The following is a 27,886-nucleotide window of genomic DNA, read 5'->3' as shown; positions in this document are numbered from 1 at the left end:
TTTTTTTTTTTTAAGATTTTATTTATTCATGAGAGACACACACACACACAGAGAGAGAGAGAGAGAGAGAGGCAGAGACACAGGCAGAGGGAGAAGCAAGCTCCATGCAGGGAGCCCAACATGGGACTTGATCCCGGGTCTCCAGGATCAGGCCGTGGGCTGAAGGCGGCGCTAAACCGCTGAGCCACCCGGGCTGCCCTCTGATTGCTTTTACCACAGTAGAGTACACAGTGGTAGACTGTGCTTTTGAAGTCAGAAACATTTTTGAGCTATTTAAATTTGTGTTCAAATCATGGCCGTACCAGTCTCTAGTGCTTGCCTTGGATGGTTTGCAGATCTCTTCATTTGCAAATTGAGGATGATGAGACCAACATTTGAGGGATGCTCTGAAAATTAGTAGATAGTATTAAGTACCTAGCACATTTCTGTTATTTTAAAATTGCTTATCCCTTTGTATACATAATTTGTGTGTGCTGATTGGTATGTATATTCCTCTGAGAATAGTGATTTAGACATTGCTAAGTTTCAGGAAATATTTGGGAAGGTTTATTTTTTCTCCTGATAACAATAGAAATAGATTTTTTTTTTTTTTTTTGAGAGGGAGAGAGAAAGAAAAAAAGAGTGACAGAAGGAAAAGGAGAGGGGCAGCCGGGTGGCTCAGCGGTTTAGCGCCACCTTCAGCCCAGAGCCTGATCCTGGAGACCCGGGATCAAGTCCCATGTTGGGTTCCCTGCATGGAGCCGGCTTCTCCCTCTGCCTGTGTCTCTGCCTCTCTCTCTCTCTCTCTCTCTCTCTCTCTCTCTCTCTCTCTCTCTCTGTCTCTCATGAATAAATAAATAAAATCTTTAAAAAAAAAAAGAAGAAGAAGGAAAGGCAGAGAGAATCTTAAGTACCACACCCAGCACAGAGCTGGATGCAGGGCTTGATCTCACAACCCTGAGATCATGACCTGAGCCAAAATCAAGTTGGATGCTTTGACTGAACTACCCAGACAGATTTGTTTTAAGTGAAATTTGGAGAATAAGGAAAAGAACAAGAAAATAATACAAATCACTTGAGATGATCACTGCCATTTTATCATGTTTGAAATTTTTATTTAAAAAAATCTGTTACGAATTCTATTTAAAAATTTTATTTTTAAAATTTTGTTTCATGTAGGGTTACACTGTACAAATGGTTTTTATTTTAGACCATATTGAGAATTTGTTGCCATGAATCTAGTTGTTTTCCAATCATATGGTTTTTACCCTAATTTACTTAAAAATTCCCCTGTTGAAAATTTTGGTTATTTCCAGTTTTTCACTATGATAGACTAGTTACACATAGTCTTTTCACACATTTAGAACTTCGTTTTGAGTAGCTTTCTAAAAGCAAGCTGTGTCAAAAGGGGGAGCATTGTTATAGCTTTGGATTAATATTGATGCATTTTCTTCCATAAAGATTTTGCCACTTTAAATTCCCATCCATAGTGATCCTTTTTCATACCTTCTTCAATTTCAGTATTTAATTTTTTAAAAAGCTCTCCATTTTACTAAGTGAAAACCTAACTTATTAATTGCTTGGTTTTTACTTTTTGTTTTAATCTTTTTCTTAAGTTTTTATTTTAATTACCTGGTATTAATTACAGTTAAGTGCACTCCTTCATCCTCATCATCTATTTCACCCATATTCCCACCCATCTCCCCTCTGATAACCATCAATTTGTTTTCTATAGTTAAGAGTCTGTTGCTTAGTTTGTCTCGTTTAACCCCCTTTGTTCATTTGTTTTGTTAAATTCTTAAATTCCACATAGGAGTGAAATCATACAGTATTTGTCTTTCTCTGACTGACTTATTTCCTTATTGTGCTCTCTAGTTCCATCCTTGTCAATGCAAATGGCAAGATTTTGTTGCTTTTATGGCTGAATAATATTCCATTGTGTGTATACGTGTGTTTGTGTATGTATATATACGTACTACCATTATATATATATACATACATACATATATATATACACACACATATATATTGGTAGTATGTGTGTGTGTGTAAAACACTTCTGTATCCATTCATCAGTTGGTGGACGGTTGGGCTGTTGCTGTATCTAGGCTATTGTAAATAATGCAGCTATAAACATAGGTGTGTATGTTCCCTTTGAATTAGTGTTTTTGTATTCTCTGAGTAAATACACAGTAGTGCAATTGCTTAGGGTAGTTCTACTTTTGAATTTTTGATGAATCTCCATACCGTTTTCCATAGTGACTGTACCAGTTTGCATTTTTACCAATAATGCAAGAGGATTATTTTTTCTGCACATCCTCACCAGCATTGTCATTTCTTATGTTTTTGATTTCAGCCATTCTGACTGGTGTGAGGTGATATCTCATTGTAGCTTGGATTTGCATTTCCCTGATGATCAGTGATAATGAGCATCTTTTCATGTGTCTGTTGGCCATCTGTATGCCTTCTTTGGAGAATCGTTCATGTCTTCTGCCCATTTTTAAACTAGATTATTTGTTTTATTGGGTGTTGAGTTTTAGAAGTTCTTTCTGTATTTTGGATACTAACCCTTTATCAGATATGTCATTTGCAAATATCTTCTCTCATTCCATGGATTTTCTTTTAGTTTTGTTGATAGTTTCCTTTACTGTGCAGAAGCTTTCTATTTTGCTATAGTCCCAGTAGTTTATTGTTGCTTTGTTTCCCTTGCCTCAGTGGGCATATCTAGAAAAAATTACTATGGCTAATGTCAGATAAAATTTCTAGAAAAATTCTTTTAGAATTTTTATGGTTTCAGGTCTCACATTTAGGTCTTTATTGTGAATTGGTTTTTGTATGTGGTATAGGAAAGTGGTTTGGTTTCATTCTTAGGCATGTTGCTGTCTAATTTTCCCAACACTATTTGTTGAAAAGACTGTCTTTTTCTGATTGGATATTCTTCCCTTCTTTGACAAAGATTAGTTGACCATATAATTGTGGGTTCATTTGTGGATTTTCTATTCTATTCCATTTATGTGTCTGTTTTTATGCCAGTACCATATTGTTTTAGTTACTACAGCTTTTTAATATAACTTGAAGTTCAGAATTGTGATTCCTCCAGCTTTGCTTTTCTTTTTCAAGATTGTTTGGCTTTTCAGGATCTTTTGTGGTTTTATACAAATTTTAGAATTTTTTATTTTAGCTCTAAAAAATGCTCTATTTGGATAGGGATTGCATTAAATGTGTAGATAGCTTTGGGTAGTATAGACATTTTAACAATATTTGTTCTTCCAATCCATGAGCATGGAATGTCTTTCCATTTCTTTGTGTCTTCAATTTCTTTCATTGATATTTTCTAGGTTTCAAAGTACAGGTCTTTAACCTCTTTGGTTAGGTTTATTCCTAGGTATTTTATTACTTTTGGTGCAATTGTAAATAAGATTGTTTTCTTAATTTCTCTTGTACTGTTCATTATTGGTATATATAAATGCAATGGATTTCTATACATTGATTTTGTATCCTGTGACTTTAATTAGTTTAACAGTTCTAGCCGTCTTTTGGTGGAGTCTTTCAGGTTTTCTATAGAGTATCATGCTATCCGCAAATAGTGAGTTTTGCTTCTTCCTTACCAGCAAAAAGTCTAGGTGTCTTTTATTTATTTTTGTTGTCTGATTGCTGTGGCTAGGACTTCTAGTACATGTTGAATAAAAGTGATGAGGGTGGACATCCTTATCTTTTCCTGATCTTAGGGGAAAGTCTTCTAATCTTTTCCCATTGAGGATAACATTCGTTGTTGGTTTTCCATGTATGGCCTTTATTATGTTGAGCTATGTTACCTCTAAACCTATTTTTTTGAGGATTTTTATCACGAATGGGTGTTTTACTTTATCAAATGATTTTTCTGCATCTATTAAAATGATCATGTGGTTTTTACCCTTTCTTTATTGACATATCATGTTGATTTGTGAATACTGAAACATCCTTGCAGTCCCAGAATAAATCCCACTTGATTGCAGGGAATTTTTTTGATGTATTGTTGATTTTGGTTTGCTAACATTTTGTTGGAGGATTTTTGCATCAGAGATACTGGTCTGCTGTACTCTTGTTTTCTGGTGTCTTTATCTGACTTTGGTATCAGGATAATGCTGGCCTCACAAAATTAATTTTGAAGCTTTCCTTCTTTTTCTATTTCTTAGAATAGTTTGAGGAGAATAGGTATTACTATTCTTTAAATATTTGGTAGTATTCACTTGTGAAGCCGTCTGGTCCTTGACTTTTGTTTGTTGGGAGTTATTTGATTACTGACCCAGTTTCTTTGGTGGTTATCAGTCTGTTCAAATTATCTGTTTCTTCTTTCAGTTTTAGGTGTTTATATGTTTCTGAGAATTTATCCATTTGTTCTAGGTTGTCCAATTTGTTGGCATATGGTTTTTTGTAATATTCTTTCTTTTTTAAAGATTGTATTTATTTATTTGAGAGAGAGACAGAATGAGTGAAGAGAGGGGCAGAGGGAGAAGCAGACTCCCCACTGAGCAGAGCCCGATGCAGGGCTCAATCCCAAGACCCTGAGATTATGACCTGAGCTCAAGTCAAATAATTAACTGATTTAGCCATTCAAGTGTCTTGTGTAATATTATCTTTCAACTGTTTGTATTTCTATCACATTGGTTGTTTCTCCTCTCTCATTTGTAATTTTATTTGAGTACTTTCTCCTTTTTTTTTTTTTTTGATAAATTCGGTTAGACGTTAATCAGTTTTATTGATTTTTTTTTTCAAAGAACCAGCTCCTGGTTTCATTTTTCTGTTCATTTTTGTTGTTGTTGTTGTTTCTTGTGCTTTTTCTAGCTCCTTCAGGTATAAGGGTTAGGTTGTTTGAGACTTTTCTTGCTTCCGAAGGTACGCCTATATTCCTGTATACTTCCCTCTTAGAACCACTTTTGCCGCATACCAAAGATTTTGAACCATGTATTTTCCTTTTCATTTGCTTCCATGTACATTTTTATTTCTTCTTTTATTTCCTGGCTGATCTATTCATTGTTTATTAGCATGTCCTTTAACCTCTATATATTTGTGATCTTTCCAGAGTTTTTCTTGTGGTTGACTTCAAGTTTCACAGCATTATGATCAGAAAAGATACATGATATGACTTTGATCTCCTTGAACTTGTTGAGGCTTGTTTTGTGGCAAATATGTGATCTATTCTGGAGAATGTTCCATGTACACTTGAAAAGAATGTGTATTCTGCTATTGTAGGGTGGAATGTTATGAATTTATCTGTTAATCTGGTTCAATGTGTCATTCACAGGCATTGTTTTTCTTACTGATTTTCTGTTTTGATGATCTGTCCACTGATGTAAGTGGGGTGTTAAAGTCCCCTGCAATTATTGTGTTATTATCAGTCTTTAGGTCTAAAGTGAGGCTTTTGTAGTAAGTCTATAGATAGGTCTTGCTCTTTATTCATTCTGTCACCCTTTGTCTTTTGATTAGTGTATTTGGTCCATTTACATTCAAGGTAATATGTATTTATTGCCATTTTATTACTTGTTTTTGGTTGTTTCTGAAGATTTTCTTGGATCTATTCTTGTCTTTAATGGTTTTCTTTGGTGATATATTTGGGTTTCTTTCTCTTTATTCTTTGCATATTAGCAGGTTTTGATTTATGGTTACAGTTAGATTTGTATATAACCTTTTCTGCTTAAAGCAGTCTATTAACTTGATGATCATTTAAATTTGAACCCATTCTTTACTCTTTTCCTTCCCATGTCCTTAGGTATATGGTGTCCTATTTTTACACACTTTTATTTTGTAAGTTCCTTGACTGATTTTTTTTTAACAGAAATACTCATTTTTTTCTGTTTTGTGTTTCCTACCTTCATGTTGTCATTTTTGGTCATTCATTTCTACTCAGACAATCCTCTTTAATATTTCTTGCTGGGCTGGTTTAGTGATCATGAACTCCTTTTTTTGTTTGGGAAACTATTCTCCAATTCTAAATGATAGTCTTGATGGATAGAGCATTCCTGGATGTAGGTTTTTCCCATTCAGCACTTTGAACATATCATGTCATTCCTTTCTGGCTTGGAAAGTTTCTACTGAAAACCCTGCAGGTTTCCTTTGTATGTAACTGTCTTCTTTTGTCTTGTTGCTTTTAATATTTTTTCTTTTTCATTATATTTTACCATTCTAATTATGAAATGTCTCGCTGTGGATCTGCTTTTGTTGATTTTGTTGGGGATTCCCTGTTCCTCCTAGATCTGGGTGTCTGTTTCCTTCCCCCAGAGTAGGGAAGTTTTCAGCTATTATTTCTTCAAATAAATTCTCTGCCTTCTTTTCTCTTTTCTTCTGGACTCCTATAATATGAATGTTATTGTGTTTGCTGGAATCACTGAGTTCCCTAAGTCTGTTCTCATTTTGTGGAATTCTTCTTTCTCTATTTTGTTTAGCCTGATTACCTTCCATTACTCTGTCTCTTAGGTCATTAATTCATTCCCCTTCTTCTTCCAGCCTGCAGTTCATTCCATCAAGAGTATTTCTCCTTTTATTTATTGAGCCCTTGATCTCTGCTATGTTATTCCTCATCTCTGTGTTAACGGTCTCACTGATACTGTCCACTCTTTTCTCATGTTTACTGAGTATCCTTATGCTCATTGCTTTAAATTCTCTATCAGGCATATTACTTATATCTGTTTACCATAGATCTCTGGTTATGGCCTTTTCCTATGCTAATGCTGCACTGGTTCCACATTTGGCACTGTGCTTGTGCTGAGCAGCATGGGAGGGAAATGTTACCAGCCAGCTCTTTTGTTCCCATAGGAGTCTCTCTTTGAATGCTGCCTCTCTGCTATGTGCTCCAAGATGATTAACTAACTTCCCCCACTGTGTACTCCATCTATCTCCATACTGTATGTCCATGGGCTTTTTGCTCTGTCCTTTTCTCCAAGATCAGTCCCAATCCCCTTGAGACTCTTCCATTATGTCCATTGATCTTTAAAGCTCCAGGTTTTGGGGATCCCTGGGTGGCTCAGCAGTTTAGCACCTGCCTTCGGCCCGGGACATGATCCTGGAGTCCCAGGATCGAGTCTCACATCAGGGTCCCTGCGTGGAGCCTGCTTCTTCCTCTGCCTCTCTCTCTCTCTGTGTGTCTCTCGTGAATAAATAAATAAAAATCTTTAAAAAAAAACAAAACACTCCAGGCTTTAAGCTCCACTGGTTGCAAAAACTCATGAGTTTTCGCCCCTTTCTCTTTTCAAGGCAATTGCTATGGGGATTCCTTTTCCCTGTGTGGTCCCCTATGTGCTAGTCTGTCTCTAACCCTTCTCTGAGATCACCTATCCCTCCCCAGCACAGTGGCCGTGATTCACTTCTCTCAAGCTGCATCCCCACACTTCCTATGTTCTTTATTGTGGCCTCTTCTCTACCTTTAGTTACAGAGTTTGTTCTACCAGTCTTCAGTCACTTGGGGGTATTTATGATGATCTGATAGTTACTATGTGTATTTGTGGGATTAGGAGAGCCTAGGGTCCTCCTAGTCCACTGCCATCTTCTCCTTCCTCCCCCCTCAAATGAAAGTCTGCTTTATTATTTTGAATGTATTTTGTTGTGTTCTTTGCCAGTTATTTTTGTTGATCTATGATAACCTTTCACATATACAGTATATAAAATCTTTCACTATCATAATTATTGTAAGTATTTATCCGTAATCATTTGCTTTTTAATTTTGCTTACGGTGAGGTTTCTTTCTTTTTCTATATTTACCCTCTATTTTTTAGATGTATCAAAGTCTGTCTGTTTATAGTTAAAGATGTTGATCTTTCCCTTTATGAATTTCCTTTGTTTTGGTGCTTGTGCTTAAAAGTCATTTCCATCCCAGGAATCACAAAAATATCCACCTATATATTCTTCCTCAATTATTAATCTCAATTTTTTTTGCCATTAGTATGAGGTAGGGGTCCATTATTTTAATAGGCATGATTACTATTAAATTATTAAAGCTAATTATAAAAGGCTTTTTCAGAGTCAGTAGATGTACATACAAACACCAAAACAAAGAATTCAAATAGAAGTATATTTAGGAGATTTACAAGAAAAGGTTTCTGTATCTTTTAGTGAGAAGATTCTACTTTGGCAGAGTTTTAATTCTAAATAGCTAATATGCCATGTTATAATTCTACATTAAATCTTTTTTGTTATTTGCTGAGTTGGCTATTAGAAGTGATAATATTTGGAATTTATATTAACTTCTATTTCTCTGGATATCTACTCAGTTCTGTCCCTTCTATCTGTCACAGATTGGTTTTGGAACAACCTGCCCTCCTAAACAGCATCTCTTTTTGGGAAGCGTGCCTCTGGGCAGCCCGAGTGGCTCAGCGGTTTAGCGCTGCCTTCAGCCCAGGGCGTGATCCTAGAGACCCGGGATCGAGTCCCATGTCGGGCTCCCTGCGTGGAGCCTGCTTCTCCCTCTGCCTCTGCCTGTTCCACCCTCCCCCAACTGTGTCTCTCATGAATAAATAAATAAAATCTTAAAAAAAAAAAAAAAGGGAAGTGCGCCTTTGTGGATTTTTCTAGTCTTCTCATGTCACTGTTTTAACTTCCATATCGTTAGTGAGTCATTCACCTAGTCCCAAAACCCTGGTTTTCTAGTAGCCCTGCCTATTTTGAAACATAGTTATGTAGGCAACCTCAGATAAAACACCATGACTTGGCAAAATCATATGTATTCAGGGAGAGCACTAACCCTTGGTATTTCCTGTTTCAGGAAAAGATGAAAGGCAAGAACAAGTTGGTGCCTCGCCTGTTGGGCATCACCAAGGATTCAGTGATGCGTGTGGATGAGAAGACCAAGGAGGTGCTGCAGGAGTGGCCGCTCACCACGGTTAAGCGCTGGGCGGCCTCACCCAAGAGCTTCACCCTGGTATGGACTGGCTAACAGGGAAGATCAACATGGCCTTGGGCAATATTGTGGGGTGGGAAGGCGAATACAAGTTCATTGGGCTTCCCTTGCCTTAGAGAGCAATGTGGAGAGGGACAGATGGTGGGAGTCCAGAGGACCAGGACTGTTCCAGTCTTCTGTGTTCCCGATGCTGTTCCTAGCATGCCCTAAGAGGAAACTGTCTAATGCTCAGAGGCTAGTCAAAGGCTCCTTCATCTCTAGTTGTTTTAGAAGTTCCCAAGCATTATGACATCTTGCTGAAGTGTTTTTTCCCAGCCTGCCTGGAAATAGCATACTGTATAGGGAAATGGCATAGACTTTGGGGTAGTATTCAAAACCAGCTTGTCATCTCCCATTTCTTAGAGTTATATTTCCTCTCTAAGCCTTAATGTCATTAGCTTTAAGATGGGAATCATAATACCTATTTTACAGAGGTACTAAGATCAAACAAGATGATGTTGATAAAATTCTCAGTGTGAAGTAAATGGGAAATAGAAATAGGGAGGATGTAGTCATCTCAACCCTACAGATCTCTGAATTCCTCCTCCCAACCTTAATAGTTGCTCTTAGTGGACTCTATGTGTGTTGTTATCTTAACTATAGCCACACTGACACATGGGAATCAATAGCGTTGTTATTTTGTAGGGCAAGTTGAGCAATAAGAGAAATCAGTGTTGAAATTTCTGTATCTCCTAGCACTCCTGAAGTGTGCTATTCTAGTCTAGTGAGTACTTCAAATATCAGCTTGTATCTAGGTAGATCTCATAATAGGGCATCAGAAAAAAAGCATAAGGAAGGAGATTTGGAGGGAGTCTTTAGTTATCTAGTTTGATCATTAGTGGATAGACTCTTGCCAGTTGGAAGGAATCATCAGAAAACAGACCATCTTCCCTCCTATAGTCAAGATGGAGGGAAGATTGAGCTCTATCTACATGGCTCTTAAGGAGGGGTGTTTTTAGAGAATGATGTCCTCATCTTCCATGGTAGGAAGTTGTGGATAATTCTTAAAAGAGAAAAATCAAGAAATTAATATAAACATGTTTTTGGAAATACTAGAATAAACTGCTGAAAGGATTCAAAGTAGTTGTCTTTGTGGATGGGAGAGATGGAAAGTAAATATAGGAACGACCAGGGCAAGGGCCCGTTGTGTTTTGTTATGTATCTTTTAGTGCTATTGGTCTTTTAAAACTAGGTCCAAGTCCTGTTTTGTTGAAAATAAAAAGTTGTTTTAAAGATAAATAAGAAATAGTTATGGGTCACAGTAAGTACCTCAAGCACAAGAGAGAATGAATATCAATGCTGTTTATTAAAGTTGGATTTAAAGTTTGTAACATGTCATATTTCTTTGCTTTCCACTCCGAGCCTTAATTTAATTTCCCAGTGTCTGGAGATTTTCCTATTGTCTTCCCCTTACTGATTTTTTTTAGTTCAATTCTGCTATGGTCAAAGGACAGACTCTGCATATTTCAAGTCTCAGAATTTTAAGATTTGTTTTTATATCACAGGATATGGTCATTCTGGGAAAATGTTCCAGGAATACTTCATTAGATTATTCTGTAAATGTCGGTTAGATCCTGTTAGTTGGTGGTGGTGTTCCAGTCTTCTCTATCCCTACAACAGTTGCAGATTTTTCTATTTCTTCTTTCAGTTTTCACTGCATGTATTTTGAAGCTCTGTTTGGTGCTTACATGTACATTTAAGATCCCTTGGTCATCTTCATGGAGAAATTGTTTTAGTAAATTTGTTTGCTCTGAAATCTGCTTTATCTTAATATACCCACTCATGCTTTTTCAAATTAATGTTTGCATGATATATTTTTCATTCTTTTACTTTCAACCTACTCATATTTGAGACCAGTTTCTTACAGAGTGCATAAAGTTGGGTTGTGCTTTTTTTTTTAATCCACTTAGTCTCTTTTAATTGACCTTGTTAGACCATTTACATTTCGATTTAATTATTGATATGGTAGGGCTTAAGTCTACCTTTTTTTTTAAGTCTACCATTTTATAATATTTTTCTATTTATCCCCTCCATTTCTTCGTCCTCTGTTTTTCTTGCCTATTTTTGGGTTACTTAAACATTCTTAGAGTTCCATTTTGATTCATTTATAATGTTTTATATTATCTCTTTACTTGGTATTCTTAGTGATCTAGATGTTACCATATATGTAAGAAATTAATTATAAGTTTTTAGGTGTGGATGTTTATTATTTCAAGAGAATTGTAGAAACTTCACTTCTGTTTAGGTCTCTTTACACTCCCCACTTTTTAAATATAACTGTTCAAAGAAATACATACATTGAACACCACATGAGATGGTGTTACACCTTTGGTACAACTATAGAATATGATTAAATAAAACTCATGAGGTGAAGGAAAAATTACTACATTTCCTTCTATTTTTTATCTGTCCCACTGTTGTTTTCTTCTTAACCATCCCAGGCTCCTGTTACCATTTTCTTTGTGTTTGAAGGACTTCCTTTAGCCATTCTTTAAAGGTAGGTAGATCTGCTAAAAAGAGATTCTCTTAGCTTTCTTTTTTCTGAGAATGTTCTTATTTCCCCTTCTTTCATAAAGGATCATTTTGTCAGGTATAGGATTGGACATTGACAGCTCTTTCTTTTAGCACTTGAGAAATGTGCCACTTCTTTTTGGCCTTCAGGATTTCAGATTAGAAATTGTTATTCAAGTTGGTGTTCATTTGTAGATAATAGGTCACTTTCTAAAGTTCTTGTTGTGTGTTTCTCCAGATTTATTACATTTGGAATATGCTCAGCTTCTTGAGTTTGTAGGTATGTATCTTTAATTTGGGGATATTTTCAGCCATTATTTCTTTTAATACTTTTTTCTTAAAGATGTATCTATTTGTTAGAGCATGAAAGAGTAGGGGAGGGAGAGAATCTCAAGTAGACTCCCCACTGAGCACAGAGCCTGTCATGGAGCTCAATCTCACAACCCTGAGATCATGACGTGAGCCAAAATCAAGAGTCGTCGGGTACTTAACTGACTGGGCCACCCAGTCACCCCTTGAATACTTTTTTTTGTCCCACATTCTGTCACTGTAGGATTCGGATAATATGAATTTTACATCTTTTGTCATTGTCCCACAGATCCCTGGAGGTCTGGTTTGTGGGTTTTTTGTTTTTTGTCTTTGGTTGAATTTGTATTCTTTCTAGTCTTGAGATTGACTTATTTTATTAATCCATTTTCAAGCCTACTGATTCTATGCTCTGTCATCTCCACACTACTTTATCATGTGAGTTTTAAAATTTTGGTTATTGCATTATTCAGTACTATAATTTTTGTGTAGTTCTTTCTACTGGCTTCTCTGTTGAAACCTCCTGTTTGTTTCAGAAGAATTTGTAATGGATTGTTGAAACATATTTTATGATGGCTGCTTTAAAATATTTATCAGATAATTCCAAAATCTGATTCATTTCAGTATTGGCATCAGTTGATTATCTTTTATTATTACTATTTTGTCTTACTCATATCATAGTTGTTTTGTCCTTGATATGAGTAGTGATTTTTTAAATTACATCTAGACATTTTGATTTTAAGTTAGGAAACTCTTGATATTACTTAAATCTTTTGTTTTATCAGTCACCTTGTTTGGATTTAATGTTGTGTTCTGGTCTCCTTTTGTGGGCTTTGGTTACAGTGACAGTTTTCGGAACCCTTGCAGTGCTGTTCTGGATTGTTTTGACACTGCCAGGGTTCTTGCTCAAAACTTGATGGTGCTGTTTGTGAAGGTACTTCCTTGGACCACCTGCTATTGCTGGGTGACCTTTGTTGGGATAAGCAGAAGCTACGGGCCAGTCTCTGTTCATGCCATTGGGTGGAGTTCAGGAGGACATAGGTTTCATGTGACCACTGTTGCAGAAGAACAAGGTCACTTGCCTGTCTGTGGAGCAGGGACTGGGATGGGCTGGGCTTTCATTGCTCTGCAGCTGCTGGTGAGTGCCAGCCAGCCCAGGTTGTGGAGCTGGTTGAAGACTCCCAGATAGATCTTCACTGGGCTTCTCCTCTCCTGGTCCTTTGGCGGAAAAGGACAGGCTTTTGAAATCCTGGCTGTTAAAGGTTCTGGGTTTCAGTTACTCACCTGGGGGTAATCGGATATAAGAGAAAACCTAAGAATTCACCATAGAGTGGTTTTTCAAGTACTGCATTCCCCAGTCTACCTTTCCAACTTTCAGAGCCTTTTACTATTGTTTGCTGAATAAATTTTAGGATATTCAGTTGTGTTTGGGGGAACAGAAGGGGAAAGTGAGTCTGTGCCATCTTGTTCTAGGACTAGACCTCTATCTTTACCTTTAAAACTGCAGATATATAATTATATTCCTTCTGATGTTGTTTTTTCAGGATTTTGGGGAGTATCAGGAAAGCTACTATTCAGTACAAACCACTGAAGGAGAGCAAATATCCCAGCTGATTGCAGGCTACATTGACATCATCCTCAAAAAGGTATTTCATACTGATGCAACTTGGAAAAGCTGCTTTTCTTTCTTTCTTTCTTTCTTTCTTTCTTTCTTTCTTTCTTTCTTTCTTTCTTCTTCTTTCTTTCTTCTTTCTTTCTTTCTTCTTCTTTCTTTCTTTCTTTCTTTCTCTTTTCTTTTCTTTTCTTTTCATTTTTTTCTTTCTTTTTGAAACATTGACTTAAATGATGCTGTTACCTGGAAACACACACACACACACACACACACACACAAAACAACCCTAATTTGAAGTACTTGATTCACTAATTTAATCTTAAGATTGCTTGAGTGTGCAGTCTTTAATCTCAAGATCCTACAAGAGTTTCCATTTTAACTGCAGTTCATATTTATATTATTACTGCCAGGTAATGAGCACTAGTGGTTCACTTAGCTAATGAATGAGACTAGCAAATCCCTCAGCATCTTCCTCTCTAGGTAGTTATGTTATGCTTTCCAGCCTCTTTAAAAACCTAGGTTGAGGGTCTGAAAATGTTCTTCATGTTTTTTGTGAAATTTTTGTTTTTAAGTAGGCTCCATGCCCAGTGTGGAGCCCAACCTGGAGCCTGAACTCATGACCCTAAGACCAAGACCTGAGCGGAGAATAAGAGTTAGATGCCCAACAAACTGAGCCACCCAGGCATTCCTCATGAATGTTTACCAAATTACCAAATTTTACGAATTTTTACCGAATTTAGTGGGGTTATATACCATCATGATATACAGACAGATTGCCTAAGACTTCAAGATACAGCTCACTGAAATAACCAAGTTCTCTTAGAACATCAGTATCTGTGTCTTGATTTTAACTGTATGAAATTGAGTCAATGCAGTAATAAACACAAAAGGCATATATCTCTATACTGTATATTTTTTATTGTTGCTTTTGTTTTTGTTCACCTATCACTTACTCCAGTACAGGGAATTTTGGGTAAACCTCAAAAAGGTTTAGCTCCTTTTAAAAGGTATCTTAGAGGTTCTTGCATCAAGACTTGCTGAATTTTCTTTTTGTTTCATTTTACCTCAGAAACAAAGTAAAGATAGATTTGGATTAGAGGGGGATGAGGAGTCGACTATGCTGGAAGAGTCGGTTTCCCCGAAAAAGTAAGTATTTTTAAAAGCATTGGAGAACCCAACTTCTCCCTAAATGGGCAGGTTTCCTTATGCCAACTCTGGTCTGTTGCTCTGAAGTCCATCAGAAAGGGAGACAACAGTGGGTAATATAAATGAATCTTGCTTCTCGAAGTGTGATCTCCAGACCATCATTATCAGTGTTGAGTGTGTCTTGTGGGGAGAGGAGGCTGTGGATTGTAGGGAGACAGAGCAAGATGTGGTCTTTAACTCCGTCTTCAGACACAGTGAGTGTTCATGAACCCTGTTCTGCAGTTGCTCGTTTAAATCTCCTAACCTGCGTCATTTTGGTTAAAGGCTGGAGAGTGGGCTTCTGTTTAATTCTGTGCCTTTTGGGACAGGCATCTACCTAGTGGAGGAGTTATTGTTTATAGAGCGCTTGCTTCATGCCACATGTGTCATGAGGCAGTAGAGACAAGTGGTTAAAACCTGGACTTTGGACCTACTGGGTTCAATTCTCCAGTGTTCTCTCACTTTTTTTTTTAAGAGGGAGAGAATGTGGGGAGAAGGAGGGAGAGGGAGAGAGAGTCTCAGGCAAGCTCCACACCCAGCACAGAGCCCGATGACAGGGATGCCCAGGGCTCAGTCTCATGACCCTGAGATCATGACCTGAGTGGAAATCAAGAGTCAGACGCTTAACCAACTGAGCCACCTAGGCACACCTGGGGTCTCTTTTTTAATGTGTGGCCTTGGGGACGTTACAAATTTCCTCTATCCCTTTACTCAGCTCTAAAATGAGAATAACGATAGTACTACCTTATACATTCTATCTTGATGATTGAATTATTAGTAAAGCACATAAAACAATGCCTGGCACATCATATGTATATACTATTCTTATCATCTTCATCATCATTTTCAATACAGAACAGTCTCAAGTTAACTCCATTTTACAGGTAAGGAAACTGAGATTTACTAAAATTAACATCTAATAAGTGGTACTTTGGGGAAATCTGAGCAGCTGCTCCCCTTATGTTATGTAGAGCAGTGTGATAATAAGTTTTCTTGCCCACACTTTACTCTGTATGTCTAGCATGCGGTCTCATTTCATCGTAATAACAACCCCCAGTATAAGAGCTAGACTGGTTACCACCTGTTCATGACTGAGGAAACCAAAGCTCATGGAAGTGACTTTAGACACACATATGAGGCAGAGCCAGGAGTCAGTTCAGATCTTGTGATGTTTCTTACAGTACCCTGCCAGAAATTTCTAGCATGTTCTCCAGCATATTGAACTTACTAAGTCATAGTAATTGCTTCTCGAACATTTCCATAAGCTATCATTTTGCCCCGATGTGCTTCATAATCACCTCAGAGGTGCTTTTCCATTTGCCCCCTATTTTGGTAGACAATTTGGAACCGAACCTCATGTGATGTGTTTCACATACGTGGTTTCCTCTTGAAGAGTACCTTAAGTCCTTGGAATTAGTTAACGACCCTTAGATGGAAATCAGTAAGGTAGTGCTTTCTGGCAGGGCAAATTGTTCCCCTTTAGAGGACTCTGCTGCTCTTGAACTTCTAAGAGCAGCTGAGTGTCTGAGTCCAGAGCACAAAAACTCTTCACTGCCTTTTACCTCTGTAGTCCCTTCCCACTGCCTAGAGCATCATGGTGGAGTCTGATCAAGGCAAGCAGGAAGAATGGCCCACCTGCCACTTCTCCCTGCATTAGACATTGGCTGAGATCACAGAATGCAGCTGACTTCCTCCTGGAGCCCCCAGATGTACCCTCCCTAGTGCCAACTCCTCCACAGACATTACTCTTCCTCCATGGATGCCTGCTGTCTGGTATCTAACAGGGCTCATGAGCTTTGTCTTGGGCAATAGGGAGTGATCTGTGATGGTTGGAAAACCCTGGGACAGAGGCCTGGCCACAAAATGCAGCTGCTCACCGAATCTGCCCTTACACACACACACACACACACACACACACACACACACACCTCCCTCAGACTCTCCCAGTGTGGGTTCTTTCCTCTGGGCTCCTGTGTAGATATACCACCCTTATATGCACAACGTCCCCACCACTCATCCTAAGAAAATCTCAGAAGTGAGAAATTTTCTTTTGTTTTTTTACTAGATGTCTTAAGAATCTTCCTAGAGTTTTGTTGAAATCATCTGGAGGAGGTACCAAAGTCTGTCCTATCATCAAGGTGCCAAAGGTGTTTAAATGCCCTCTGTGGTCAGTGGCCTTGGGCCTACGGGAGGAGAAATGAGCTGTGGGAGATTTTCTTTTAGTTCCTTTCTATACTTCTCCCTTCAGTGCAAGACTAAATGACCTGTGTCCCCAAAGCCTAGATCAAACCTGGCCCACAGTGGATATTTGTTGAATGAATGCTATTTCAGGTGGGATTTACCAGCTCATAGATCAGTGTATCCAAAACTCTTCCTTATACCTGCAGCATCATTGTTAGAGAAACATTAACAGTGTTGTGGAGGGGAACTAATTACACAATATCCTGAACCGATTAGTAATGGTTATTTATATTCATCCTTATAAAAAGATTGATCTCAGGGTTCTTCTGAGTATTTTAGTGGGACCTGATTCATAGCTGGGTCTGTATATGCCTCTCTTGAATTGGCCTCCACAGCAGAAAGCCACCAACAGTTGTGCCACGTGTGGCATATCATTACATCATATGCTAGTGGCCACCCCACAGTGACCAGGCCCCTGTACCCTACAGGTCCACCATCTTGCAGCAGCAGTTCAATCGGACTGGGAAAGTGGAGCACGGCTCAGTGGCGCTGCCTGCTGTGATGCGCTCAGGCTCCAGTGGACCCGAGACCTTCAACGTGGGCAGCATGCCTTCACCGCAGCAGCAGGTCACGGTGGGGCAGATGCACCGAGGACACATGGCCCCACTGGTGAGGCTTCCCCGATGCCGGCCCTGGGTGTCAGTGCTGCCTCTGATGTGCAGGGAGAGACACTAGCCTGGCACATGCTCCCTCATTCCCATCTGAGCCATGGCTCTTCATGCATGGTCCCAGTACCTGACTCCCCAGTGCTCTCCCTAAATGGGGTGTCTTAGGAACTCCCTGTGTAGGCTCACAGGTATCCCCTGGGGCTGGAGGGCAACTGTGACCTGTCCACGTGACTAGTGATACAGAGGTACAGAGCCCTGCTTCCCCGCTTTAACAGCAACAAGCTGCTCATTAGCCCAGGGCACCCCTCCGAGGGTCTTAGAAATAGAGCAGGTCTGTAGTGATGCGTAGTTTCCCCTGAGTGGATGGTTACTGCTTTGCACTGCTGGTCTGCCTGGAATCGTGTGCTGCCAGGGAAGAATTTGATAAAAGCTGAAAAGCCTGAAAGCTTTGAAGTAATTTGACCCTGAAGAAGCATGTTGACTGTAGGTTTGGGTGGAATCCTTTCTTATTTACTAAGAATAGTTCTGGGATATAACACAGTTCCTATACCTGAGATCTTTTGTCCTAAGTACTGAAAGAGTGGAGTAGCTCCCCTGCAAGGACTCTTTCTGAGTCGTCTTGTCAGCTAATTAAGCTCTCCACACTCTCTTGATTATAACTTCTCTATTGCAAACACCCATCCTGAGCATTCTATTAATACAGTCTCTATTTCCAGCTCCCTGCTTAAAATGGGAGGTGCTTGGGGTTGTTGAGACACACCATGAGCCTGGAGTTCGACTTTGGCCTTGTTTCTTATAGAGAGAGGTGTTGGTTCCAGGAGGGGGGTTATGACTGCCTTGTGGTCATCTGCCTTTGCAGACCTCAGCCCAGCAGGCCCTCATGGGGACCATCAACACAAGCATGCATGCTGTCCAGCAGGCCCAGGACGACCTCAGCGAGCTGGATTCATTGCCACCTCTCGGCCAGGATATGGTAAATATTGTTCATGGTTGTCATTCAGTGTTTTGGCCTGGCACAAAGGAAGGCTTTGCATTCTGTCTGCGTTCAGCTGGGTGAAATCTTTATCCAACTAGGGTTTTTTTATTTTGTTTTATTTTGTTTTGTTTTCAGTATATTGAGTCTTTGTAGTGAGGTGTACCCACTGGAAGAGAATTGTGGGGTGCTACTAGGCATGAGCAGTACCTCTCAAGGGCCAAGAACTTGGACTGTGAAGTCATATGATTTAGATTCAAATCCCAGTTCCACTGCTAGTATCTGTGTGAATCCAGGCAACTTACTCTCTCTAAGCTCCCATTTTGTCATGCATGCCTGGGGTCCTAATGAAGACTTGTAATCCAGTCGTGTGCAGAGTTGTTAGCACACTACCTAACCTAACCCAACTCAATGAGTATTAGCTGTTATTATCAGTGCTTTTCAGACGTTAGCATACATCAATCTCCTGGAAGGCTTGTTAAAACAGATCGCTAGGCTCTGCCCCCTTTTTTCTCAGTAGATCTGGGGTAGAGCCTGAGATTTTGCATTTGCAACAGATTCTCAGGTGTTCTCCTGCTCTCTAGGGACCATGCTTTAAGAACCACTTCCTTACTGGTCAGTTCTTCAGCAGGGCACAGGTAATTAGCTGCCTTCCTGTAGGTGCTTCTGCATGAAATTATCTAACCCCTCCCTGCTCAGATTGTGGCCCATGGGCCAGCAGCATTGGCAATACACAAGATCTCTTGAGATGTGGAATTTTAGGCCTTACCCCAACCTTCTGAATCAGAATCTGCATTTCTTTGGCGTTCCCAACTGTTTGGTGTGCACATTACAGTTCATGGAACACTGGCTGGCACTGCCAACCTCAGCCCAGCTTTCCATGTTAGAAGTAGCTGTGAAGTTAAAAGAACCATGCCCAAGTCTCAGCTCAGACCAAATAAATCCTGTCTTTGTGGGTGGGGCCTGCTTTTTTTCATCTCCCCAGGTGGTTCTATAGACAAATAGGACTGAACACCACTCCATTAGGACAGACGGGTCCATCTTAGGCCAGGGCCAAGATGCAGTATGTAGTCTCATCTTGCCCAGCCACGATAACTGTCCTCTGAGTCCTCCCTACATGCTGTGTTTTCCATTTGTGTACTTGTATACTTGCAGGTGCTGTTTTACTCAGTGCTTTGTCTTCCAAGAACCTGAACTCATGAAACATGTTTCATGGGGGACCTTCAGAGTAGAAATACATAAGGCAGACACCTTCCCCTATCCAGCACTATTGTTTTGGGCTTAACACTCCTGCTTTACTAATTTTTAAAGCATTAGTATACCAAGAAAAAAATATTAGTGCTGGATGTATCCTAAATCTCAGTGAATATTTTGGGGATGTTTTGGGAAGTAAATCAGCATCATATATTACCATAGGGTCATCACTATGAATGTAAATGATCACTTACTGGCTAAGTCCAGAAATGCCAGGAAATAGAGAATTTGCTATTTATAGGTTCCAGTGAACATAAAGTATAAGATCTGGAAAAGTTTTTAAGGACCACTGAATTCCTGCAGTAGAAGAAATGTAAGGCACAGGACCTAGATGTAATTTGCTCGAGGTCATGTTGCTTGTCAGTGGTAGAGCTAAATCTAGAACAGAGGTCTTGACCCATCCCTCCTAGTCCTTCTGGGAAAGGTGCCACATCTATACCACATTCATGGTGTTTAACAAAAGTCTTTGTGCTGACACAGAGCACTCGTGAGCTGAAATGCTGTCATTCTAACCCTGCTCTCTATAAACAAGGTGGAAAAAAAAAATAAGGTGGAAATTCACAACACTTGTTGGTGCTGATATGTAACATTATTATGAGACATTAATTCTTCTCATTTTTTATTGAATTTACTTAAAGAGAGCCATATAGAATTTGTCTAAGATCCTAAAGAAAAAGCCATGGGGGGAGTATGGAGAATTTATATGCCATTCAGCATCAGTGAATGAGCCAGAAGCCTGTTAATGACATTGCTTAAGATGACTTAAAGGCTTTGTTGGTGCCAGCCCAGTAACAAGAGTACAGACAAAATGCTGGTCTCATTTTATGGCACGACCTCTCTGGTGTCCTGGGCAATCCCACGCAGTGACTGTGTCTTGCTCTTGTCTGGTTTTGCAGGCGTCACGGGTGTGGGTTCAGAATAAAGTTGATGAATCCAAACACGAAATCCACTCTCAGGTTGATGCGATCACAGCTGGAACAGCTTCAGTAGTTAACCTCACTGCTGGTGAGTCTCTGAGGGCTTTGTGCCGTGTTGTGGTTTTGCTTTAGAAACAATTACTGTGCCTTGATTGAAACAACAGATTTTCGTGGGACGAGAGGCTAGTCTATTTTTAGGTACTCTGAGTGCTTCAGGCACTTTTTCACGCTGACCCAGGAGAAAGGTGGGGAACATCTCATTCCTTTCTGTTGATATCATGCATCCTTCACCAAGCACTTTGTAGCTCTCCTTATTGTTCACTGGTCTGCTAGATGTACTTCGAAGTGTATGGGAGCTAGTTTCTCCCTTTTGAGAGCTTGCAGTCTAAAACTGGGTTTAGAGGAATAGATCTATCCTGTGGGCTTCTTTAGTCTTATCCCACAGTACCCTCATGGCACAGCATGACTCCCACCTTGCACTGTTGGGTGAGAGCCCATGTATGTCTCGGCTTCACTGTGCAGTATTTCAGTGCTTCAGGAGCAGAGCTGACCTGCCTCAGCTGCTCCCTTTGGAACTGTACAGGTGTGGGTGCTCAGTATTTCAGCATAGGAGGCCTCCAGGGAAAAGGACTTTGGGAGGAGCAGCACCTTGGAGCCAGGGAGTCAGGCATCTCTCCGTGCATGGGCAGCTTTGTAGTCTGATCCCACAGTGTGAAGGCTCATGCCATCACCCATCTGGGCTTTCCTCACCTTTCACTGCCTTCCTTTGATGGTGACAGCCCTTCTGTGTCCCAGGTGACCCTGCAGACACTGACTACACAGCAGTGGGATGTGCAATCACCACCATTTCTTCCAACCTGACGGAGATGTCCAAGGGTGTGAAGCTGTTGGCCGCTCTGATGGACGACGAGGTGGGCAGTGGGGAGGACTTGCTCCGAGCTGCGAGGACCCTTGCAGGGGCAGTGTCAGACTTGCTGAAAGCTGTGCAGCCTACTTCTGGAGAGGTGAGCTGTGGGGGCAAGCAGTCACTCAGGTTCTGATGAGGCAGGTGCAGCCTGGAGCACTACTGGGCTCTTGCTCCCAAAGCTGTTCTTCCCATATTATATATTATCATATTATTATATGGGACATATTATCATACTGTGGGGTTTGGATTTGGAGAACTGGACACAGAATCTATGGTTTGACTTTTGGGACCAGTTGAGCTGTTAGTAAGAAACCTGCCCTACCCCCTCACCCCAGGGTACTTGATTAGATTCAGCCTCATAAACTAACACACATGGTCAGTACACATTTGAAGGGGATACATGTTGGTCCCCAAATTCCCATAAAGTGTATATCACCTTCCTACCAGCTGAGCAAGACTCATTGGCTGAACATTTCAAATCGATCTACCCATTACTGGTTTGTGAACCATCAGGCATTTCTTTGCACAGGTTTTATCAGGATATTTAGGTCTCCCATCTGGCAGATAGTATGAGATTCTAGGTGCAGGAGAGCCAGTCCCTCATGATTCCTCTCCCTGCACTGCTGTCTGATGGCACTGTGAGGAAATACATTTTCTTTCCAACCAATGTGTGTTTTTCAGCCTCGACAGACAGTTTTGACTGCTGCTGGAAGCATTGGACAAGCCAGTGGGGATCTTCTGAGACAGATCGGAGAGAATGAGACCGATGAGCGATTCCAGGTAAGATATTTGCAGCCCATAATTTTGGAAAGGAGTCTAAGTGATGGTCTAGACTCAAACAGGAAGAATGTATGAGAAACTAAATCTTGGTTGGGCTCTCAAGAATAAGACCAAGGAGGATTTTTAGGGGGGTGGGGTCTTTGTTAATTTTTTACTTAATTTTCAATTAAAAAACTCACTTCATTTACATATCATGCATCATTGTTGTGAAACGCTTATGTAGCTATTCTCACTGGTCAGTATGTTGGACATTCATTAAACACAAAAGTGGAGGAAATAATGACATGAACTCCCTTGTATCTACCGTCCAGGCTCTATACTTATCAACTCATGGCCGGTCTTGTTTCATCTTCTGGGGGCATTTTTTAACCTCATTATTCTGAAGTCCACAAAAAAGAGAAAAAATGTGCACTCCCATAGCAGAGGTTCTCCTTTGTATTCAGAGATGGGTCTATTGTCTGTGTCTTATCCAAAGCCAGCATGGTGGGGACATTTTTTTCTTTCTGTCACTCTTCTTGTTCTGTACCAAGGATATATGCCATTTGTCCTCTGGTGCACAGCTGTAGCCATTGCTTGCAGCTGGTTTAGTGGGCTGTCAACTCAGAGAGGAGCTCAGCTTGTCTGCCTCTTTTCCCAGCCACCACAGATGAGAGGAGCTCCAGGCTGCAATGAACCTGTCTTCTCACGTACTTGTGGGCAGATGCCCTTCCTGCCTTTCTCCAACTCGTAAGACCTGATTTTAAGTAGCATAGAACTACATTCTAATGAAACTTACAGTTTGAGCCCAGGTTCTCCGGAACACGGCCTTTTCCAAATCCTATGTCAGGGAATTGGGGAATTTCATAGCATTCAGAATAAAAAGATCGTTCAAGGTCATTCAGCTTTACTTGTAGAATTCAAGTTTCTTGCTTCATGAGTGGCAGTTTTGTGTGCTATTTTAATCTGGAAATACCAAGCTCCATCTATACAAGATGTGTCAGTTACATTAAGACATGGTTATATATACTGTGATACATGGACCTTGTATCTCCTCTACTTTCTACACACCTGTGATGCTGGGGCCCGAGGGCTCATTAATATCCTGTAATGCACTAAGACGGTCAGTGCTGTAACATTCATGTCAGGATGGAGGGTGAACCCCGTATTGGGTGGTAGTAGTATTCCTGGAAGCCATTTCTATGCTGGGATGGCCAGCAGTCACTTAACTTGAAAGAGAATTTACAGCAGACCACATAAATAGATTCCACTAAATTCAAGCTAACTGTGACCCAGTCCTGAGGTCCCCTTAGCCAGATCCCCAAACTGCATTTATACTGGCAATTGCTTTTTGTATTAGAGCAGGTAATTCTTTGTAGGCAGGCACCTACTTAGGAAAGTAAATGTGAGATTCAGCTTTTGGCTTACTAGGCTTAATTAACTTGAAGTAGTCAGCTTGCTTTCCTCAAAAATATTACTGCTTTCCCCAGAGTGTTTGGAAAGTTTGAAAAGAAAGTCACAGTTCTTCCTGAAGACATTGCATGCGTCCTTGTATTGCTGAAGACTTTTTGTTTTCTTTTTCTCTTTGACAGACTGTTACCATCACATAAAAATGCAAACTCTGTGCTTCCTGTTGTTTCTATTTAGACATGCTAGGAGAACAGGTTCAGGTTCATGGTATGGTCCTAAAGAGGCTTTCTTACCAGAGAAAGGCCTGGCTTGAATGCATAACATTTCTGTAAGATCTCTGGGCAAACATCAGTACAGTAGGGTAAATCCTGCACCCTCCTCCTGTTAGGAACAGCCCCTAGCTGACTGACACTGTGCTTCTTATGCACTATTTTTCTGATTCTTGAGATCTTATCTCAGAGCTTTTCTTGGGTTCTCAATGTACTGCATGTTCCCAGAGTTAACAAAGATTTATTTTACACAGGCTACATAATAGTGGTCTTGTTGAAAGGTTTGACAAAGGCCTTGTCAGTGACTATGGCTGTAGTATCACATTCTTTTTCTAACTGTATTTTTTTTGGACAATATTAATAGGAGGGACAGGATTTCTTTAAATTGGCCTAACAAAGCCCTTTAGAACAATCGTGAGTCTACACGACCAAATCTTGGTCCCTCTGTGAAAAGATGAATTCATATCACCTGAAAGAATACAATGACCCACTTTGGAAAGATATTTTTAAAAGTCTTGTAAATAATTTGTGACATTCAAGTTGAGAGTGTTCACTGAGCATTGAGATAGGTGTTTGAGAACTGAAACTCTGCAGGCCGTGATTGGAGCACTTTCTAAAAGTTATGTGGCCACTCAGATCCCAAAGGGCATCTTCAGCTTTTGACACCTCAGGCTTTGCTTTTTCCTTGGACATTGAATAAACATCAGAAACCTAAAATAAAGACTGGACTAAGCTGTTCCTTTCAGACTGCTTGGTTTTTGTCCATTTTAAAATCTGCCTATGTGGTAGTTTATGGGTTTCTGATTTGCCTGGATAGCATATAGTTTCTGCTCTGTGTAACGCTGTGCAGGCTGAGCACTCCAGTCTATCTTCTCATAAAATATCTCCTTGTAAAGACTCTGTGGGTGCCCTTTGCATTCAGAATCAAAAGTGCTTTTCATTATCTGATGAATTAATAAAGACTTCTGACCACATTTCCTCTGGGAGAAAGCCTTGACATGTTTGTTCAAAATAAAAATGGCTCGTATGTTTGGGATTTGTTTGGGAAGGCATTTCCAAACCAAATAAACTACCTTCAATACTAAAAGCAAAGAAGCAAATTAAATGTTAACAGTGGTTATATTTCAGGTCACACAGACGGGTGACAAATCTGGTGGGCTAAATCAAAGGATTCTCCATCCTGCAGACAGAATGCCTTTTTGTTGAGTTGAAGCATAAACTGATCTATAAAGGCTCAAAGCTCCTTGCATCTTCAGTGAGGTCGTAGCTTGTAGCTAGTTTATTTATGCAGGCTCCCTTTCCGCTTCTCATAATAATTTAATCCCCATCCAGAATACTACAGAACACTGAGAATAACTTATGTTCAGAGCACTGCTCGCTCAGCTCTTGAGCTGTAGGTATTTTCTGTGCGTGTCCAACATTGCCCTCTGGAGGCAGAAATGTGGCTGAATTTCTGATGGTAACTTGGATCCTTGTGCAAAACAGAAATCCTAATGAGAAATTTTCAAGTGGCGGAGCATGATGACTTGTAGGGCATGAATTCTATCCTTCCTGCAGCATGCTGTATTTATGGCATCTGGATATATTTCCAGCTTTTCTTGATCTACTGCATTGACCACATATTCAAGAGACTTAATCGAAACTCTCTATATTGGAGAAGTACATGAATGTGAATCAGTGGTTAAAAATAAAAACCCTCCCCTGAAATCACCCTATTTTAGATTTAAACCTTATGCTTGGGACGACTGAGTGGCTCAGAGGTTGAGCGGCTATCTTTGGCTCAGGGCGTGATCCCGGGGTCGGGAATCAAGTCCCACATCAGGCTCCTTGCAGGGAGCCTGCTGCTCCCTCTGCCTGTGTCTCTGCCTCTCGGTGTATGTGTGTCTCTCATGAATAAATAAATAAAATCTTAAAAAAAAAAACCTTATGCTACTTAATGTATAGGAGACTATATAATTAGGACACAAGTCTCTTTATGTTTAAGAAAAAGTTGACATTTTAGAAAAATAAGTGCAAAGAATATCCTTATGAAGCACTGGAAAGAAAAGTTCAAATGGGATTTTAATAAAATGTTTAAGTGGATACCACATTTATTTCTAGGCTGTGAAAAGTGATAAAAAAAAAAAGTAAATAACCTGCTTTTTGTTCCCTATCTTAGGATGTTTTAATGAGTTTGGCCAAAGCTGTTGCCAATGCTGCTGCCATGTTGGTATTAAAGGCGAAGAATGTTGCCCAAGTAGCTGAAGACACAGTCCTACAGAACAGGGTGATTGCTGCTGCTACCCAGTGTGCGCTCTCTACATCCCAACTTGTAGCATGTGCCAAGGTAAGCTGGCTGGCAATCTGGGCTCTTTCTTCAAAGTGTCACATGCTCTGATTGGCCGCCAGTCCCTGGGGGAAAACAGAGGCAAAATTTGTTAAAATTGTCTGAGATTTAGAGCTTGCTTCAAGTGTTGTCTTTTAGATGACGCGATAGGATTTTGGCATTAACGGCCCCATTGTGCGTTTATCATTTGCCATTTCTACTTGCAGATTACCATGTCTCCCCCTTGGACTCCTCACTGTGTGTTAGTTACACCTGCACACAAGGTGTTCTTGCACTGTACAAAAATGCAGTACAGCATCATGAATAGGTTCATAGGTAATCTGCCGATTTGGGAGAGCGCCTTTTGCGCTGTGTGGTGTTAGAGTGAGGGTAATCAGGATTAAGTTCATGGTTGCCAGTTAGGCTGTGCGTGCTCTGAGTGTCAAACTTTATCTTGTTAAGCACCTCATCCCCAGTTTGCTAAAGAGGGAACCGCTGTCCCCTACATGTTCGTAAGTAGCTTGCAGCCAAACTCACAAGTGGCAGAGCCACAACCAGGGTAGTCTCAGGCCTGTCTGGTTTCACATACTCTTTTCTCACCACCATGTATGTATTCACACATCAGAAGATGGGAGGTGTCTGTTTTCTCAACTTGATGATGTAACATGTACTATAGATCCGGGACTGGCTTAACCTGGCATTTCCTATCCCGTGGTGGGATTTGCAGTGTCAGGTGGAGGTGTCCTGAGTTACTATTCCTGCTTTCCTCATGTACCCTCCAAGGACCCACAGATAACGACAGAATCACTGTGTCCTTTAAAGTACCAAGAGGTGCAGAATTCCAGATGTCTCTGGAAAAGAAATACAATTCCCTTAGGTAGTCTTATTATTCCTGGCTCAGGGAGCTCAACTTAGAGGTTCCTAAAGGAAGAGGCATGACATAAATACCAGAAATTTCTCCCTAGGGAAGAAGTCAGGAGTATAGTTACGTATCACTAATGAAGATAAAAATTAGTGGGCATCGAAAGTCACCAAGATAGAGTGAAGTCGTGAAGTATGAGAAACCGCAGTGATGGTTGAGTTTATTTAATCCCTGGTCCTCTAAGTAAGGAACCGCAACACAGAGCAGGAAAGGAGTTGGTGGAAATGTTCTTGCTCAGTGGGGACCAAGGGTTGACCCTCATGCCCAAAACCTGCTTCTCTGTCACTTTAGGTGGTAAGCCCCACCATCAGCTCCCCTGTGTGCCAGGAGCAGCTGATCGAAGCAGGGAAGCTGGTGGACCGCTCAGTGGAGAACTGTGTCCGCGCCTGCCAGGCAGCCACTGATGACAGCGAGCTCCTGAAGCAGGTCAGCGCAGCAGCCAGTGTGGTCAGCCAGGCCCTGCACGACCTCCTGCAGCATGTACGACAGTTTGCCAGCCGAGGCGAGCCCATCGGCCGCTACGACCAGGCCACCGACACCATCATGTGTGTCACCGAGAGCATCTTCAGCTCCATGGGCGATGCTGGTGAGGGGACGATGCTGTGGGTGCACGGGTCAGCTTGGGGTTTCACTGTGGTGACAATTGTAAGGAAGGCTGCCTGGCGAAAGCGAGTTGTCATCAGCCCCTGTCAGAGATTTCCTCACTGAGGCAGTGGAAGACTCTGAATGGGCCCATCTGTATCCTCCTTACATGATTTAAGAAGATACAAATACTCTGCACACTTGGATTTTTGTTGGTTTTGTTTTTTAACAAACCTTTTAT

The 27,886-nt window shown here is 40.5% G+C and overlaps 1 protein-coding gene across 11 annotated transcripts in view; it reads left to right on the top strand.

The window, feature by feature from the left end:
• TLN2 (talin 2) overlaps nucleotides 1-27,886 on the top strand; it is a 423,602-nt gene that overhangs the window by 261,998 nt on the left and 133,718 nt on the right. For all 11 annotated transcript variants that reach the window (XM_055319645.1, XM_055319651.1, XM_055319650.1 and 8 more), the window contains 10 exons: nucleotides 8,714-8,869; nucleotides 13,249-13,350; nucleotides 14,386-14,462; nucleotides 17,171-17,351; nucleotides 18,210-18,323; nucleotides 20,474-20,582; nucleotides 21,290-21,498; nucleotides 22,083-22,181; nucleotides 25,995-26,162; nucleotides 27,355-27,649. In XM_055319645.1, the coding sequence (XP_055175620.1) occupies nucleotides 8,714-8,869; nucleotides 13,249-13,350; nucleotides 14,386-14,462; nucleotides 17,171-17,351; nucleotides 18,210-18,323; nucleotides 20,474-20,582; nucleotides 21,290-21,498; nucleotides 22,083-22,181; nucleotides 25,995-26,162; nucleotides 27,355-27,649 (1,510 nt within the window). The remainder of the gene's footprint in view (nucleotides 1-8,713; nucleotides 8,870-13,248; nucleotides 13,351-14,385; nucleotides 14,463-17,170; nucleotides 17,352-18,209; nucleotides 18,324-20,473; nucleotides 20,583-21,289; nucleotides 21,499-22,082; nucleotides 22,182-25,994; nucleotides 26,163-27,354; nucleotides 27,650-27,886) is intronic.

Source organism: Nyctereutes procyonoides, unplaced genomic scaffold (assembly GCF_905146905.1).
Source record: "Nyctereutes procyonoides isolate TBG_1078 unplaced genomic scaffold, NYPRO_anot_genome, whole genome shotgun sequence".
Taxonomy (NCBI): Eukaryota; Metazoa; Chordata; class Mammalia; order Carnivora; family Canidae; genus Nyctereutes; species Nyctereutes procyonoides.
The sequence above is the reverse complement of the archived record's forward strand: the minus strand, read 5'-3'. Positions and strand labels throughout refer to the sequence as shown.